This window comes from Dromaius novaehollandiae, chromosome 2 (genome assembly GCF_036370855.1).
Source record: "Dromaius novaehollandiae isolate bDroNov1 chromosome 2, bDroNov1.hap1, whole genome shotgun sequence".
NCBI classification, from domain to species: domain Eukaryota; kingdom Metazoa; phylum Chordata; class Aves; order Casuariiformes; family Dromaiidae; genus Dromaius; species Dromaius novaehollandiae.
This window is the reverse complement of record NC_088099.1, coordinates 55971713-55987913: the sequence shown is the minus strand read 5'-3', so window position 1 is coordinate 55987913 and position 16201 is coordinate 55971713. Positions and strand designations below refer to the sequence as shown.

The 16201-nt window shown below is 37.8% G+C and overlaps 1 protein-coding gene across 1 annotated transcript in view; it reads right to left on the bottom strand.

Moving 5' to 3' along the window:
* Positions 1–434: 434 nt before the first annotated feature.
* Positions 435–16201, bottom strand: part of EPDR1 (ependymin related 1) — a 35649-nt gene continuing 19882 nt past the window's right edge. Inside the window, exons 2-3 of the mRNA XM_064506573.1 lie at positions 6046–6254; positions 435–3089 (exon numbers count right to left, since the gene is read on the bottom strand). Of these exons, the coding sequence (XP_064362643.1) occupies positions 2899–3089; positions 6046–6254 (400 nt within the window). The 3' untranslated portion in view covers positions 435–2898. The remainder of the gene's footprint in view (positions 3090–6045; positions 6255–16201) is intronic.

Below are 16201 nucleotides of genomic sequence, written 5' to 3'. Positions count from 1 at the left end.
GGCAGGAAAGTCTGTTTGCGCTATTTCTGGCCCAGCTAAAACCAGGAAGCATTGGAAATCTCACAAAAACAGCTTTGTCTCACATGGTATTCAACTCTGAGATTCTGTCACTGTTACCTAGTAGAATATAATGTATCTTGTATAAAAACCAATTTATGATTAATTTTCCACCCAGATAATTGTGATAAAGAAATTCCCCAGACCAGACATATGAAAGCCCCTTTTTACTCTACCATGACAGCACAATTTATGCCTATTTTAAAGTCCTTTCATGCTCATTCTTATTAAGTCACTGGTATAGCAGCATAAAGCCAAAATGTCGTTTGCAGTACACAGTAACAAACTGCAGCAAACGATAACAAACTAGGCATACGCTTTTTCTGCTTCATATTTGGTTCATGGCTAATTCAAGGAATGAACAAAATACCAAAAAATTTGTTGTTTGCCCTTTCTTGGACAACTCTCTTTATTGAATTTGCACAGCATAAATACAAAGACAATAGCATTGTTTTAAAGGTACATATTTAGCCATATAAAATTGCCCCGGATGTCACTGCAACATTTTTAAAGCACTTCTGTGTTACAGAGTCTTGCAAGTTCATATTAAAAGGAACATTTAATTTTATTGCTAGAAATGATATCATTGTCAGCAAAACTTAATACATGCACTCTGATTATACAGCTATCTGCTCTACCACAACAAAGTCATCCCAAACGATATGGTACCATAGCTCCATGTTTGCTAGCCAGATTATTATATTTTCCAGATTACAAGAAGAAACAGATATTAAGAAATGCATGTTAATCATTGCCGTAATGAGAACAATATGCAGTTAGCTTTTAGGCTGTCACAAAAATACAGAAGGCAAGTACAGACTAAATGCATTCTAAATTTGAGGAAACCCAATCTATTTTTCCACTAGCACATTTCAGTGAAATGGTCATGTCTGATATAATATTTTTAATGAATTACTTAAATTTCAGCAGGTATATGTATATGTTTTCATTAAGCACGAGGCTAACTAAAATGCCATTCTGACTACAACCATGAAAGGAAAATACCCATTATACCACTTGCTTAAGTACAAAAAGCTAAGACAATGCAGACCATTAAAAGCCTACCCAGCTCCACTGTCTTCCACAGATGGTTCAGGCCTTTGGTTTTTGTTAGATATGGTACTATTGGCCAGTAAATTATGTATCCTGTTTATGTAAGACTTCCTATCACTGTCAAATTGGACCATTTTTCCTCACTAGACGTCCTAGAAAAGAAATCTATCTGTGAGGAGGAGCTCAGCATCCACTGGGGAAGCAACAGAACTTGACATCTGTGCCCAAAAACACACCAAACTCCTCCATGTTGCACTGTTTTCAGCTAGACAACTTCTCGAGCAACTACTCAACACGTGTAAAAGAATAAGAATCAGTCTCTAAAAAAATCTGCAAATAATACATTAAATGCATGCATAGACTTACAGAATAAGCCAATTAATTTAATTTGATAGAAGTGCAAAACCTGTTACCATTCCACACTCTCAAGGGCCTGAAGGTGCATGCAGATTTGGTTTGAATTTTCTAAAGCAAAGATGTGTACTTCCTGCACTTTTTTTTTTTTTTTTAGTTATTTGTTTAGTTCCTTTAAGGAAACATTCATTCTGCCCACCAGAAAAGGAGGTGCAGAAAATAAGGTTTGAAGTGCTGACTGAACAGCAAATATAGCAGGCATCAATGGAGTGGGGGCAAAAGAAAGCAAGATTGTCCTTTCTGCTTAGATTGCAGTGCCTTGCAGTCATACAGAAGGCAACCAAAACACCTCTTTTTCTCACTATTTCCTCCTCCCACCTCATCCCTGCCCCTCACACAGTTGTCTTTCACTCCACCTGTATTGCAAGGCACCATCTGAGTGCTGATATAGCCTTTATTAATAAGGTACTAAGAACAGGTGATTTTTACTTCTACCTGAAATTATAAAGGTGTTTCATACTCTTTGAAAAAGGAAAGACTTCTGAAAATAGGTGCAGAATATTAAAGCAACTTAGAGTGCAGTACCTCATAATGTCTTTGCATAGGTTAAACCTAGTATTGCCTTGAAAAGTGAGTGCTAAAGTAAAATAAAATCGAGAAATGTCTCATCAACCCTGCTGGAAAACTTCACCAAAGGTGTAATAAATATAAGAAAACTTTGGCTTACTTTTTTGGGGTGTCTTTCTCCCTGCTTTCCTTCCTTTCACACCATTCTCCTCAGGAAAAAAAAAAAGTATTTTTGCATTTTTGCATATCAGCTAGTGTTATATGAACAGAGTTACTCCCATTCCTTAGCAGAAAGAAACACATCAACCAAAGCACTGGACTATCAGCTTTCTGAAGAGCAGTAAGCAAGCAAGCAAGCAAGCAAAGCCACTAGAGAAGGAATTTCCATACTTTTGATGAATTTTTTTAAAATGGGCTATTTTCTGGTTGGGGATTAGGTCTTACCCAGGACATATTTCCCTTCCTCTCATCTCTCCAGAAGTAATGACAACAACAAATTCTAGCTTTTTCTTCATCATATTACCACCATAACAGGCTGCTTATGTTTTGTATTCTCGAAAAAATAAATAATAAAATCTTTACAAAAAGAAAATCACCCATAGCTAATATAAATAGTATCTATAAATATTATCTTCACAGTAACAATATAATACTGCAAGTGCATCATTGAACAAACTAATGTGATGAAAAAGACCTTCTGTTACATATCTTACTCAGTTAAATATTTATGTTCTCCTTAAGGGAAAACTTACAATTCCCAAAAGTGCAACAAGCAGCTTGAAAAATCAGGTTAGATGTCAACAGTTGACTATTAATAATCATCCTCCTAGGTATTATTTATCTGCCTGGGGCAGCCAGTGTCCATAATCAGCATTCATCTTTCATCTTTCTCAGCTGGGCTGTCTGGCAGGTGCTGGGTGGGGTAAACACAGAAGGGTCGGCAATACCCAGCTGTAGATCAAAAAAGCGAGTGGAGGTTGTAACGCTGTAGTTCCTTGTGTAGGTCTCCTGTACTGGGTAACAGTCTTTGACTGTGTAAACACCGACCCAGGACTCCACTGCAATAAAGTAGAAATTTGAGTATTTTAGATGACAAGCATGACTGTGTCACAACAGTGTCAAGACAATGGCCTTCCAATTCCCTCATCCTGAAGCAAAGCCTCTAGGTTGGGACTTCCCATGTATCTAAACAGGGCCCTATCTTTCTGAAAGCCTTAGTGTAGAATTGAAAACAAAAGCAATTTAATAGAAGATCCTGGAGAAATTCTGGAAAATCCTACGGCACTCACAATAAAATAGGCTGATTTTTGCTATCTGAAGGGCCATCAGTAGTTAATTAGCTTCACGTTCCTATGCAGTCTGCTTACCAGGACAGCATTCCCTATTAGAGGATGCACGGCAACACCAAGAAAGGCCACAAAAGTATCATGGACACCATGATGATCTTAAACCTGAACATCTTAGTGTCATGCATGTTTAGAATCATGGTACCACCATGGCATCAGTATGTCACCTTTCAAATGTACCTGTTTTGAAGGAACATCACTTATGCTTAGTCCCAAATTTAGTTACGTTCCACACAAATCTGATTTCTCTCACCTTTCCTGTCAGCATTCATTCACTTCAGCAGTAAACCAAGGTAATGCTCAGGGAGTTGTTTTCACAGAAAGCAAATTTTTGTGCCTTCAGTTTAGGTAGCATGTGGACATTTCACCTTACTCTCTGTTCTTAACAAGTTGAAAGGCATGTTTGCTGAAAACTTTTGGTCCATTTGACATTGTTGGGCCTCAACAGTCTTTGACACTCTAAAACACTCAGTCTCCACAACCAATGTAGGACATCCGATTCCTTCCTGTACACAATTCTGCACTCACCTACAGGATAAATCGCTTGTCCTCTGCTGTGCTGTAGGCTCCTTCTGCACCAGAACTCTCCACTGTAGACATCCATAACATTTTACCCTCACAGCTTTCAGTCATCTGAGACCTCAACTACCACTCTTACACTGATGATACTCACCATATCCTTAATTCAAATAAACATGATGTTTTTTCATAATTTTTCCACCTTACTGTCTCAAACAGTGTTTTTCTTGGAAAAGGTGAAACATTCCCAAATACAACTCCAGTGCCTCTATCTCTTAAGTCATTCCTCCTGTTTGCTGCCATCTATACATATTATCACTATCATGTTCATTTTTCAAATTCCAATTCCCCTTCAATGTATGTAATATAGCAGTTCTGCCCCTTTTCTTTAACTCCAGTTTAACTCTGCAACATACTTAACTCAAAGATTTTCTCTCTCACTCTCTTCCCTCTCATCCTCTGCCGTCACCCCGACTTTCACTGCTGTTCTACTTCTGCAGTCAATACCATTGAGGTGGTTTCCCTTGCCCACCCTTCACTTTTGAAACCTCACTTTTAATCTCTTTTATTTCTCCCATGCACCTCTTCAGTGATCTTTCTTTATCACTTTCATTATACATCACTTCATCTAATTGTTTCATGTATTTCAGATCTCCTGATAGCAGAAACTCTCATTAGGTTAGAATACAAAACTACCTGCTGTCATCACAATCAGATCCTTTCAGTGACTCCTGTTTGAAATTGTGCCAGTCCCTATGAAGCCTATTGTCTCTCACCCAAACAGCAATCAAACATACTTATTTTCTGTCATTTCAGTACTGTGTCATATGCTGTACCATAATCACATTATCAGAAGTAGGTAAGCTGTGACATGAAATGTACGTACAGTATTTATAAAAGGCCTTGCAAGCTAAGCAATATTTAAACATACCTCTCCAGTACACCTTATTGGCAAAATATAATGATACCAAGGTATTCTGTATCTCCACTGAAACCTTCATAATATTAACAGAATTATAATTTCTAGAATCCAAATCAATACTAGCAGAAAGGTGAATGGGTAGGCAAGTTTCAGATACTGTTTTTCGGAATGATCATGCAAAAAAAGTACTGGAAATACAAAATACTACAGGATAAAAATCACACATCATTAACTGAAGGTATCTGGATATTAAGTTCCATAAAAGTTCCAAAAATACTGGATCTGAAAAACAAGATTCTTGGAGTGAGGGATAATTTGTCTCTTGCAGAATACCAGCGGATACATCGACCTAGTTACAAAGCTATAATGATCTTATCCTTCATTTTCTTTCTACTTTTATCCAAGAAAGATATTTTTTCCCCCTGGCTAAATGCTCAGGTTCATAACCAGCCCATATATTAGGTGTCTATAACCGTAAGTATTGCATTAGCTGAATAATACCATAAATTTCATGGGATTTTAAGAATTATTTTTATAGTTGTCTGGGTCATCACTAAACCATAGACGAAACTGAAGCCAACGTGCTAATAAACTGCTATGCATCCAAAACCTAACATACTGTACCTTGGAAAATTCAGCCTACTTTCTTTTATGATGCAGGTGTTCAGCTGCCAAGTGCAGAACTAAGCTTTGAGAACAGATGCTTCTACTAGCATTGTGGATAACAAAACTTGGGTGCATACTGAAGATGTCCACTGCTGCAGAACAGCATATTGGATGTATTTTGTGATAACATTTGATAACAGTGTGTAGACAAACACTGATGCCTGCTTTATTTCTATAATGCCTTTTAACAGAAATATGATACATGCTAGTTGTGTCCCTGTGTTGAGTGTGTCCCTACCTATATTACTGATTTTTCTCTAGATAAATTTTGGATTCAGGCTGCTGCATTCAGATGCAAAATGACAGCGTTCTATGCTGAAATCTATATGATACAGAGTAGAATACAGATAAGTCCCTTGGATATATATGATCCTGCTGAGATATGAGACATTTTCTTAATAAAATGCATTGATAATAAAATGATATGCTGTACATGGGAGATATTTATTATGTCTTCCAGCAAACTTTATGGAAATATGGAAACATGAACAATTTTATTTGTCCCTGGGTAGCAGAAACAATGATTACTATTACTAAGATGAAATAAAAGTATGCACATACATTTCCTGGCTGGTTTTCTGTCAGACCATTCCTGTACCATAATTTCATCTCCAGGTCCCCCGACGTAGTACTGATCTTCATAAGTTGAATTGGCAGGGATATCATATGGATCCCATGGCTCAGTCAGAGGAATCTTTGAGCAAAGCTTTGTAACTTGTTCAATCTGAAACATCACTGCATCTTTATAGAGCAATATATACTCAAAGAATCTGAAACATTAAAAACAAGCAGTTAATATTCATAGTCTTTTTCTACAAAGAAAAAGAAGCATTGCTGATAGGTAAGCCTGCCATTGACTCCTCAGTGTAAGACCATTTTCACTTGCTTATAACTGCCAAACTTTGAGAAAGGCTAACCAGTTGGGCTGAAATTTCCCATGGTGAAAATTTGTCTCAGCTGACACTCTCCAAAATAAATAGATCAGGCTGAACTGGTTCAGCCATTTCTGAGAACAACAGGACAACTTTTCTGAGAACAACTGAGAGGAAAACATGTTATTATTCCCAGTTTTGTTTTGTTTTTTAATAACGTTTCATTAAAAAGCTCTAGTGCCTCCATGTTTTGGAGAAAGGTCTTGAAATTTGGCGGGGGAGAAGCTTTTACTAAAAGTTGCCCAAATTTGGCTAAGTTATAAGCCTTTTAAAAAATCTGTTTGCATAGGCTGAATACATTCTGTTCCCCATGAATGTGGTAGAGCCTTCCTCTGTGCCGGTTAGACATAGTATCTGTCACCCTCCCAGATGCTCCCCTACGGAAACCCAAGTAGCTCAGTGGGACATGGCAGGTGAAGGGAGGAATATGTGATCCCAAAGGCAGAACTGAGAGGGTCAGTACTGGCAAGTCTTCCCTCTGGAAGCCACCATGCCCAAGGGACTAGTGAAAGGAGAAAGCAGAGGAGCAAAAAAATAAGGAAGAGATAGGGGAAGATGTGGGGATTGGTGAGTCCAAGGGGCCAGAAGGTGAAGACAACAGAATGGTTAGCTAATAAAACCTTAAAAATGATCTTGTACTTGTAATGTATGCAGTGTAGGCTTCACTTATCATCAGGTAATCACACCCTTCTCTGAAGAGAAATGATAAATCTCTTCATGGGCATTTTCATCTAATTCCTAGTTACAGTAGTTGTGTATATCACAAACACTGTGACTTTGCCTCCACACCTATAAATAGGAGGCCATATGATCCTTGCTTTATTACTGGGAACAGAAACACACAGGAACTTCAATAAAAATTATCAGAAGTGTCACCTGATTTTGAATATGCACCCAGAAACACCTGAAATCTGACTTTTCCAGGATATGTAGCATTACCTATCACACGATGAATTGTTCAAAGCACAACTCAAAGCATCCTCATGAGTGCTCTTCACCTTTTGTGAAGGGCGGCCAGGAGCCACACTGTAAACCCCTCAAAACTGTGTGCTCAGAGGCTTCCTAACAGTATCTCAGCTCAAGTATTTGGCTACAGTCTACTATCATGTACTGATTCTAGAGAAAAGGAAGGACGTATTTAATTCCCTGGAGCAGCATTCAACTTCTCCATCTATAACAGCATCTTTTCTGTTTGTAATTCCCTGGCTCATTCATGATGCTGCCTCCACTTCCTGCAAACAAGGGCTTGTGTCCTTCAGACAACAGCTTCCTCCACTTCACAGCCCTGCTGCTAGCCCAAAGCAGTATTCATTCTGTGCCTTAACCAAGACAGGAATCTGGTGGAAAACAGTGTGCAATTCATGTAATTAAAGACATTACACACAAAAGCAACAGGCATGTTCGTTCTGGTATTTCCCAACTCCTGAATGTTTTTCTTTGCAGTCTTCACATTCTTTTGACATCTTTTGGGGGGGATGTTTACATAACATAGGGTTGACACCAAAACAATTTACAAATTTAACTGTTGTACTATACAACCATATTAGATAGGAATAACTTCACCCACCATTGACACAAAGTCATTTAAAGGTCCCACTATGAGAAGTGTATAACCATGGTTAAAAGCAGCCGAGCAACATTTCCATCACTTCTTGAGAGGAAATGAAGGACCATTTCTCCAGCTGTGTGTGGAAATGTAGGCAAGTTAAATAGCATTAGCCAAACTGAAAGGTAATTAAGAACATAGGCAGACAAGGAAGCTGACATGAGATAAGCTTGGGCATGCATCTCACGTACCACCTTGCATAACACATGAAGTAGCTTACCCTACTTTCAGTGAGGATGGGAACCACCAGGCCCTTCTCACATGTTAACAAAACTTACACAAACAGAGGTGGACAAGCGGCAAGTTTATGTATTAGCTTCCCTGTAGTAAATCGTTCCCCTGCTCATATCCTAAAAGATCCCTATTTCTACAATAGCTGTGTCAGGAAGCTGTTACAGACCTAAGCTCACCTGCAATTTCTTAGTCAAAGGCAATATCCCCACAGTTGTGATAAGCTACCAAAGAACTACCTGGTTCCTTGTAAAAACCCAGGCCTGTGATCAAATAAGCACAGATGTAACTTTTACTTCACACTGAGTTCATAGAAGATATCCACAAGAATGCTAATATATACTTATTTACATGTTTCCAATGAGGGTCTAAGGACTCAACTACTGTTAAGGTGGCTGCCCAGCAGCTCCCATAAAAGTGGGGTGGGGAATGCCTTACACATGAGTTCAACAATGTGTTTGAGATATTTTGATGATAATCTGGTCATTTGGTGAAAGAACAAAACAGCAACATATTAATTAAACATTAAAAATTATGGGAAATAAAATTTAAATAATTTCATTTCTCTTTTTCCCTTTCAATCCTTACTTAAAACTCATTTCCTAGAGGAACTTCATTTGTATTTCTAGCAATCACTTTTTCATGTTTTCTTCTTCCTTATCCTTTCTTTTGTAAATTATTTCATGGAATAAATATCTTTTTTCTAAGTTTTGTAACCCATGTATTCGCATCATTGCACGAGGGACGTGTGCCACCTTTAGTAAAGTCAAACAGTAGTTCAGACTTCCATCTGACAAATGCATATATTTAACTTGCAGCACATGAGCAGGCACTGTGGCATCAAGAGTTGACTTGTATACTTGCAGAAGTAGGGCCAGAATCCAGACAAGCCTACTTTCTTTCCAATGCAGATGGTAATGCTTGCATTATAAAACAATAACAATGAAAACAAGAATTAGAAGAATCCAAACAAATCAAAGCCATTACCAAACATCTCACTAGCAAATGTTCTACAAAACAAAACGTTCCACCACCTACACTTCGGTTCCAGGAGAGAGGTAGAAAGAACAGATGTTAAACATACACCAATCATACAACGTGATGCACTACTGGAACAAACTTGGCAGCTATGGTGACACCACACAAGACAAAAGCTACAGAGAACAGAATACATGCAGTTCTATCAACAGGGATACTTGCAGAGCATGGATCTATTCAGTATGCATGACAGCACTGGGTTAGAAAGGGAACACGATTTATACTGTCATTACTCAGTTCAGATGTACCTCATGTCTAAATTTTAAACAGGATTGCTCCTGTGTGTGTTCTGGAAATAGCAAGCACACTGACAGAAGATTACACAGGACCTGAGTTTCACTGCATATGAAAGGTGAATGGTTAAGTCGTCATTTTATAAAGAGAACTATATACCAGCCAAAATTAATAACAGAATGTGCATGGATATAAAAATGACAATTTAGTATATTTTAAAACAAAATATTTAAAAATCATTTCCTCTTTTTTTTTTACTGGCCAAGTCCTAAGTATACTGCCTCTATGTGCTTTAGGTGCCTGAGATTTCATTGGCTGCTTGAGGGGAAACACAGAGTCCTGAAAATAGGTCTTGGCAAAGAAACAGAAAAGGAAATGATTTTTAATTAGTTTGTTTTTTCAAAAGCAGCATATTTGTAGCCTTTGCCCACCCCTAATATTATTTTTTTAATAATTTCATTCCTTAAACTGCAACTTTGAGAAAGCGCCAGGACCTTCCCAGGGCACCTTCAAACAGATTTGGAGAAGTTATTTGGATGACTTATGCTTTTTGCCTGACTGAGATTATCTCCTTACCTTTCCTACCCTATCCCATCCTCTCCTATGCTGCTCCACAAATGCTTATCACTACACCCTTAGAGGGACTCTCTCACGGTTCCTTAATACTCCCTTTGTCTGTGTCCAAAAATGGGCAAATTCCAACACATAGTTTTTGCTTCTATACTTTAAAGAATTTCTCAACACTGGATCTTATCCTGCACAAATAATTCCATCTGACTTTGCTGGAAGTAATCATATCGGACAGGTGGGATACATACTGCGTTCTCTCTTCCGTATGCCTGACTTAAGGAATTCAATGTTGGGGCAGAATACCATACCCACATACGCACAAGTCAAAGCATTTACAATGTGGAAATGCTGCGAGGAGTATGTGTGCATCCAAATACCAGCCTACTGTTGAGATTCCTCCTGAAATTCTGGGAGATTGTTAGACAGAGATGCCTTCCAGAAGACAGCCTAGATAACAGAGGCACACTACTGGACACCCCAAAATGAATGAAGCTGATAAACTTATCTAAGGACTTGTCTTTTTAATGGATTATTGTTCCGCATGTTATGAGTGCAACTTGTAATTTTTAGTATTTGTCAGGACATAAGACATTACACTCCAGCCCATGCTACCAGCTCTGTTTAAGATACCTCTGCACTGAGTCCTGCTGAAAAGTATCCCAAGCCGAGGCACTTCTTAATTGTCAGTTTTGAAGTGTGCTAGCTAGCATGTCACCTAAAACATCAGCATCACTCTCTCAGGATCTACTTCTGCACTTCTGCCAGCTTCCTTGCATTGTCAGACTTAAAAGAAGGAGTTGCTTGTCTAATTGCCTTTGCAGTGACTCAGAGGAGCAGAGGTGCTGGTGGTACCGTGCCAAAACTTGCATGATGTATCAAAGCATACCAGCCAGGGTCATTTGCTAGAGAGAAACAAAAAAATGGTCTGAGGCTAAGACTGGGTAAAAGAAATTCCTTGTGTTCTAAGTCCGCTCTACATCATTTTACTCTGTGGCTCTGGACCAGTAACTTACAGTATTGGCACCTTAAAAATCCATTCTGGTTATTTATTTTTTTGATTGCTGTAACACTAAAGAGCTCCTAATCTGAGATCAAGAACCAGTTGTGCTAAGCAATGTATTAACAAAGAACAAAAACACAACTGCTGCCCCAAAAAGCAATGGAACAACAGGTTCTTGTAAAACAGACTTTCCTTTCCTGCAAAGGCATATGGGGTTTCATGTGTCCAAGACTTTAACCTGTTGACTCACTTTTCCCAGCTGCAGCTATTGTATCCTTAAAAATCCCACTTGCATTAGTCAGGAATTACATTATCTAATAATTATTATAAAGTAATTGAAAGATGAAAGCAAATTTTATGCATTATTTGTATTAGAGCTATTGTATTGCTCAGCTGGGAACAACATTTGATATTTAAGATATTAAGTAGAGATTGCTGCAATTATTCCAAAGTTAACGCTGTTTTCCCTTTTGAGATTAACTGAAAGCTTGAAGCACCTACGTCTGTCCTTGTGGTATTATTTAATTCTTTCCTAGTTCTACTTGCAAAAAGGCATTTTTAGACACCATGAAAGAGACTTTCCTAACTAGAAGAAATTCCACTAAAAATATCCTAAACAAATCCTCTGTTCTCATGTGCTTTGACAGCTACAGCCAAATGTGTAATTCTTGAGTTGTAGCCTCTTGATAACACATACCATAAAACTTTCATAATAATATCACTACCTTTTACAAATTTGTTATTCAAATAAGACGTATTGGGGGAACTAGAACACTTATTAGAAGGATGACTACAAAATCTCACCTTCTCAACTCTTCAGAAAAAGAAAAATTTCAACAGAGAAAAGCTGCTGAGCAGACATTCAGACAGTTGATAAACACTATTCAGGTCAAGAACATTCATCTGCTTTTGGAAAGCTCTGGCTAGCTCATTTCATAACTGAGAGCCATTCGCTTGTCGATATATTTCTGGGAACTCCTTTCTTCTTTCCCATGAAGTTTCGGTAATTTCAGACTTGTGTTTTTCTTCTGGTGTATCAGACCTCAACAACAACAGTAATTTACCATATTCGATCTCACATGTTTGGCAGTGATGCTACAGTATGGTATATATTGTACAAATATAGTATTGTGCAAATACATGTGACAGCACATGTAATCTGATATTGTGTAAAAGCAGTATTTTTAGACTGACTTAAATCATTCACAGATTGTAAAGACCTTTTTATTTTCAAGAGACCAAGCCCTCTGTACGAGGTATCTAATTAGCAAGATACAGAGGGAACTTTCGGAATACTACCAGTTTCTGAAGTAGAGAGAATTAGGCAGTTTAAATTCTGTCAATTATGACGTTCTTGTAGAAGGAAAATCTTAAGTATAGGAAAGGAATTAAAAGCTGAAAAGTCAAAGCTACATTAACTAGAGGATTACATATTTCTGTGACTTTAATTACAAAACTCATTAAAAATTATGCAACGTCTTATTCCTTTAATGTTTTTCTATAAAATAGATTAGCTACTTTGGACAATACTAAGGGAAATTAAGTTCTCCAGCAACAATGTTGTTTCCCTTGCTGTCCCTTTTTGGCTATTTGACATTCCATAATAAACAGCTTGATCCATCAAGTTTTACCCCCGAGTACAATGCACTGTAATTTAAGTTCAGATTCAGGAAGACAATAAGGCATTGTGTTTAAGGGAGTTGTGTTTTGCAAGGGGCGAAAAGATGCACAGTGCTTAATAGACAGCGTTTCTGTGTTTCCCTAAATAACAGGGAATATTCTTGACTTGGAGCCCTAAGCAGACAATGGCGTAGCTCAAAAGAAAGGGAATGGAAGATATGGACAGTATACCGTAATGCTTTTCAATGAATCAGTGACTCAATTCCTATGGAATAGGGTATATACGAGAGAGTCACATGATACCAAAATACACTTGAGATCAGAGATTATTTTCTTGTACTGGGCTTGTAAAAATCTGGACAGTGAGGTCCTTCTGCCTAAGTAGGTTAATAATAACAAAGGTTTCCAAAAAATCAGAGCAGGATTTAGTGAAGAGCAAGGATTGGATGCTCAAAACTGAGACATGGAAATGCTCTTTTACACAGTATACAAATTATATTCAGGTACTTCATAAACTTGGAAAACTTTTAGAAAAAAAGTGGGCATTTCACATATAGAAATAGCCAGAAAAATCACAGTTACAATAATTTAGCGTAATTCCAAAAAGAAAAAAAATTTAGAAGACATACCTGTTTTCCTATTTTTAGTTTTACCACTAATTGTCAGATTTATCACTAGTTTTCACACCTTTCTGTGAATCAGGCTCAGAGACGGGATATTCGATTGGATCTTAGCTCTGCCTCAGTATGATAATACCCATTTTACACACAAGAAAGGCATAATAGAATGAGGTCCATATTCACAAATAACTAAGCTAAAACAATCTCCCTTTTCCAGTAATTTTAGTTTGGAATAACAAAATAAAAAACAATAAACACCAATTTTTAAGCTAGTACTGTGCACTGCAGCTTCCTATATATCTTAACTTCAGTATATAAACAGAGAAGGATCTTTAGATACTATAAATATACCATAAACATTACATGAAATTCAATAAACACGTTGCTCTTTACTCAGATTGTAAATCCTATCACCCATATATTTGGACAGTTAGTAAATCTTCAGTATAAACTCCTTTATAAAAAGTAGTAATAAAGAAGTCTGAGGAACAGATTGCCCTCTAAAATAAATAGGGAGCAGGTGCTCATTCTGACAGAATAAATTTTGCTTCCATGGTGGAACACTCCCTGGAAAAAATTGGGAGGACATTCACCTGTACCAGTTTACTTCCTAAGATATAATGATTTCCACCTTCCATTTGCAATTATTTCCTTTAAAAGGATGATTCAGGTATCTCAGATATCTGCCTAACATAAAAAATAAAAATAAAAACCACTAGGTCTATTTTCAAGGAAGTTTGGAAGACAGGCCAGTCAGGATAATCAGACAACACAGTTTGAAAGTTAAGTACACTTTAACTTCCTCACATCTTTATCCAAAGATTGGAGAATAGCTTATTTTTACATAAACTTTGTGCAAGATGGAGATTCACTTCATTGGAAATAAATGCAATCTGAAATTCTGGCACTGCACTTACTCTCCCTCCTCACCTCCAAAGTAAAAATAACTTTTTCATTTCACCCAGAATTCTTTGTTCAAGTGTTTTGCTTTTTCCTTCAGCAGCTATAAATCAAAAATGTTGCTTGCTCAGTGCATAAATTAGTGACTAAAATCAAATACAAAGAATTCATACATTAAATGCCCAGGTGGAACTGACTGAAAGTGTGCAAAATAAAAGAATTATGGGAACGAAGGGAATGTCTGTGTGAGAGAAAACATCATTAGGGACAAATATTAATTGTTCCATGGTTATAAAGCATTTTGAACACATATCCATCGAGATGTGGTAGAGTAAACAACAAGAATTTAGAAAGGTAAGACTACAATTCTGGATTGTACAATTCTATCTTTATGTCAGACAGAGTAGGACCATGTGCCTTAAACAGGAACAGATTTACGGCCATGGAGTGACACTCTGTTCCCTCTGTGCAGGAGGGTATCACAGTATGATCCATTTCAGGCTTCACTGTAGGGCTCACCTCATGATTAGGCAGTTAAAAGCATAGAATCACAGTCCTCAATGAAACATGTATATGAAATCAAACATTTCATTTGCTCTACCGTACACAACTAACAAAATAAGAAGTTATCAAATGACTGCTTTGGAGATGTCCACCTCAGCCTACCCTATCCCTTGTCCCTTTTCGCAGCACTCAGTGCTGTCCCACCTGGGAGGTCACATCCCAGCCTAAATTCCTCTTGCAGGGAAACTCTTTGACTTCTCCCCATTTCTACATTAGAACATGAGATACAGTGCCCGTTCTATTGGTCATGCTTATCTACCCTGCATTAAAAAAAACTGAATTTTGGACCCTTGAGCTTCTCTTTGGGAAGTGGTGGAAAAGGTGATGACTGTGGAGGCTTTTAAAAAACAAAATATAGCTAAGTGCATAGGAAGAAACTAAGTTTTAATAGAGATTTTAAAGCAACTGACAGTTTACATACATCTAGCCTGAAGTACAATTCGTCTTTCTCTGAGAGTACAACAGATGAGACTAACTTCAACAAGCTCTAGCAGATGCTTGCCTTATAGAGTCCCTCAAGCAACTACCTCTCCCCCAAAAGTGCACATCCAGTGCCTTCTAGTGTGCATGAGCCTTGTCCTCAGGACGGTACTGTTGCTTAGCTCTCCTGTGTTTGCTGACCAGTGTCTTGCCTTGAGCCATTCTTCTTCCCCCATTTCAATAAGCAAGTCCACATAAAGTATTTATAAGCTGATGATAGCACTCCTGAAGAAAGTTTCCTTTGCCTCAAATACGGGGCTGCTTTTCTGGCTCAACCATCGACCAGCTCACTAACCTTGGGTAAGCCACTAGTTCCGGTTTCGGAGAGGCTATTAGCTGACTGTAATACACTTTAGGCAGAAATAGGAGGTACCAGATTTTGACTGTTCTTTCCCGTACTATTAGGAAGCAAGTTCAAATCCCCAAGAAGCTTCGGTGTGGGAAACAAAAGCAGCTAAAACTTACACTGTCGTACTGTTAAGCCATTGGAAATGGAGACTCCAAAAAGAGAGGTCTATCCTGGGCCTAGTTTTAGTCTTTACTACTTTTTAGATAAAGACCATACCTCACTATTGAAATTCAACTTGAAAGGGTCACAAGCACTTCAGAAAAAAAGATGAGATTTATCCAGATGATCTTGATCAACTGCAAAGTACACCCCCAAATCAAAAGTGTATATTCAGCCTCGACAAGTGCAAATTAATACGAAGGATAAGTACTGCACAAATACACAAATATAAAAACTGGAATAACTGCCTGGCCAACAGTTCTGAACAAAAGTATCTGGGAATCCTTTAGATAAAAGACTGAGGAGGAGTCAACAGTATGAACCTGTTGCCCAAAAAGCCAAGCTCATTCTCACATGTATTAACAACAGCATCAGATGCAAGACATGGAAGGCAATTTATTCCTTTCTGCTTAG